The sequence below is a fragment of the Panthera uncia genome, chromosome D1 (genome assembly GCF_023721935.1).
Source record: "Panthera uncia isolate 11264 chromosome D1, Puncia_PCG_1.0, whole genome shotgun sequence".
Taxonomy (NCBI): domain Eukaryota; kingdom Metazoa; phylum Chordata; class Mammalia; order Carnivora; family Felidae; genus Panthera; species Panthera uncia.
The window spans coordinates 50,780,382-50,781,790 of record NC_064808.1 but is presented as its reverse complement, the minus strand read 5'-3'; the positions used below and the strand labels follow the sequence as shown (position 1 = coordinate 50,781,790).

General features: G+C 42.4%; 1 protein-coding gene across 1 annotated transcript; it reads left to right on the top strand.

Moving 5' to 3' along the window:
* Window positions 1–366: 366 nt before the first annotated feature.
* On the top strand, window positions 367–1,409 carry LOC125913562 (olfactory receptor 52N4). The gene has a single exon (XM_049618753.1). The coding sequence runs from the start codon at window positions 432–434 to the stop codon at window positions 1,395–1,397; it is 966 nt and encodes a 321-aa protein (XP_049474710.1). The 5' UTR covers window positions 367–431; the 3' UTR covers window positions 1,398–1,409.

The window sequence follows — 1,409 nt, the reverse complement described above, 5'->3', positions numbered from 1 at the left end:
ATGTGTCCCATTGCTAAAGTTAGGAAAAAATGGGGAAAAGTTAGGAAAAAATAGGGAGATGCATATAGTTATTAATGGTAAGTAAGGTATTCTAACAAAAATTTCTTTAGAGAAGTCATTAACGGAGTTATACTCAATTATAAATCTATGAGGATGGAAATATTTTAAAAATAATGAAGATTCAGTGTCGGTGATAAGAACTTGAGTTGCTTAATAAGAAATTGTTAGATGAACAGATGACTTAATCAATGCGAAACAAATAGACAATAAAAACTAATCCTTGGACCTTAGAAATTTTGACTGATCATTAAAATGCACTATGGAATTTTAAAATGTTGAGGTGAGAGGGAGGCAGTATATATAAGCTATATTTTTCTTCTCTTTTTTGCCTACTCTAGGAAAACACACATGAATGTTAAGCCTAATTGATCATGCTAATGCTGAATAAAACAAACTGGACCCCAGCCTCATTCATTCTTAATGGAGTCCCAGGACTGGAAGACATGCACATGTGGATTTCTTTCCCATTCTGCTCCATGTATGCTGTGGCAATGGTAGGGAATTGTGGGCTCCTCTACCTCATCCACTTAGAGGACTCCCTGCACAGGCCCATGTATTACTTTTTAGCTATGCTTTCCCTAACTGATATTGTCATGTGCTCTAGTACAATCCCTAAAGCTCTCAGCATCTTCTGGTGTCATCTCAAAGAAATTGGCTTTGATGAATGTCTGGTACAGATGTTCTTTGTCCACACCTTCACAGGGATGGAGTCTGGGGTGCTCATGCTTATGGCCCTGGACCGTTATGTGGCCATCTGCTACCCTCTGCGCTATTCAACTATCCTCACCAATCCTGTCATTGCAAAGGTTGGGCTTGCTACTTTCTTGAGAGGGGTGTTCCTCATCATTCCCTTCACTTTCCTTACCAAGCGCCTGCCCTACTGCAGAGGGAATATAATTCCTCACACCTACTGTGACCACATGTCTGTAGCCAAGTTATCCTGTGGAAATATCAAGGTCAATGTCATCTATGGTCTGATGGTTGCCCTCCTGATTGGGGGCTTTGATATCTTGTGCATCACAGTCTCCTACACCATGATCCTCCGGGCAGTGGTGAGCCTCTCCTCAGCAGATGCTCGGCAGAAGGCCTTCAGCACCTGCACTGCCCACATCTGTGCCATCGTTTTCTCCTACAGTCCAGCCTTCTTCTCCTTCTTTTCCCACCGCTTTGGGGGCCACACAATTCCTCCATCTTGCCACATCATTGTGGCCAATATTTATCTGCTTTTGCCTCCCACTATGAACCCTATTGTCTATGGGGTGAAAACCAAGCAGATACGGGACTGTGTCATAAGGATCTTTTCAGGTTCTAAGGACATCAAATCCCACAGCATATAAAGGACAGTTACC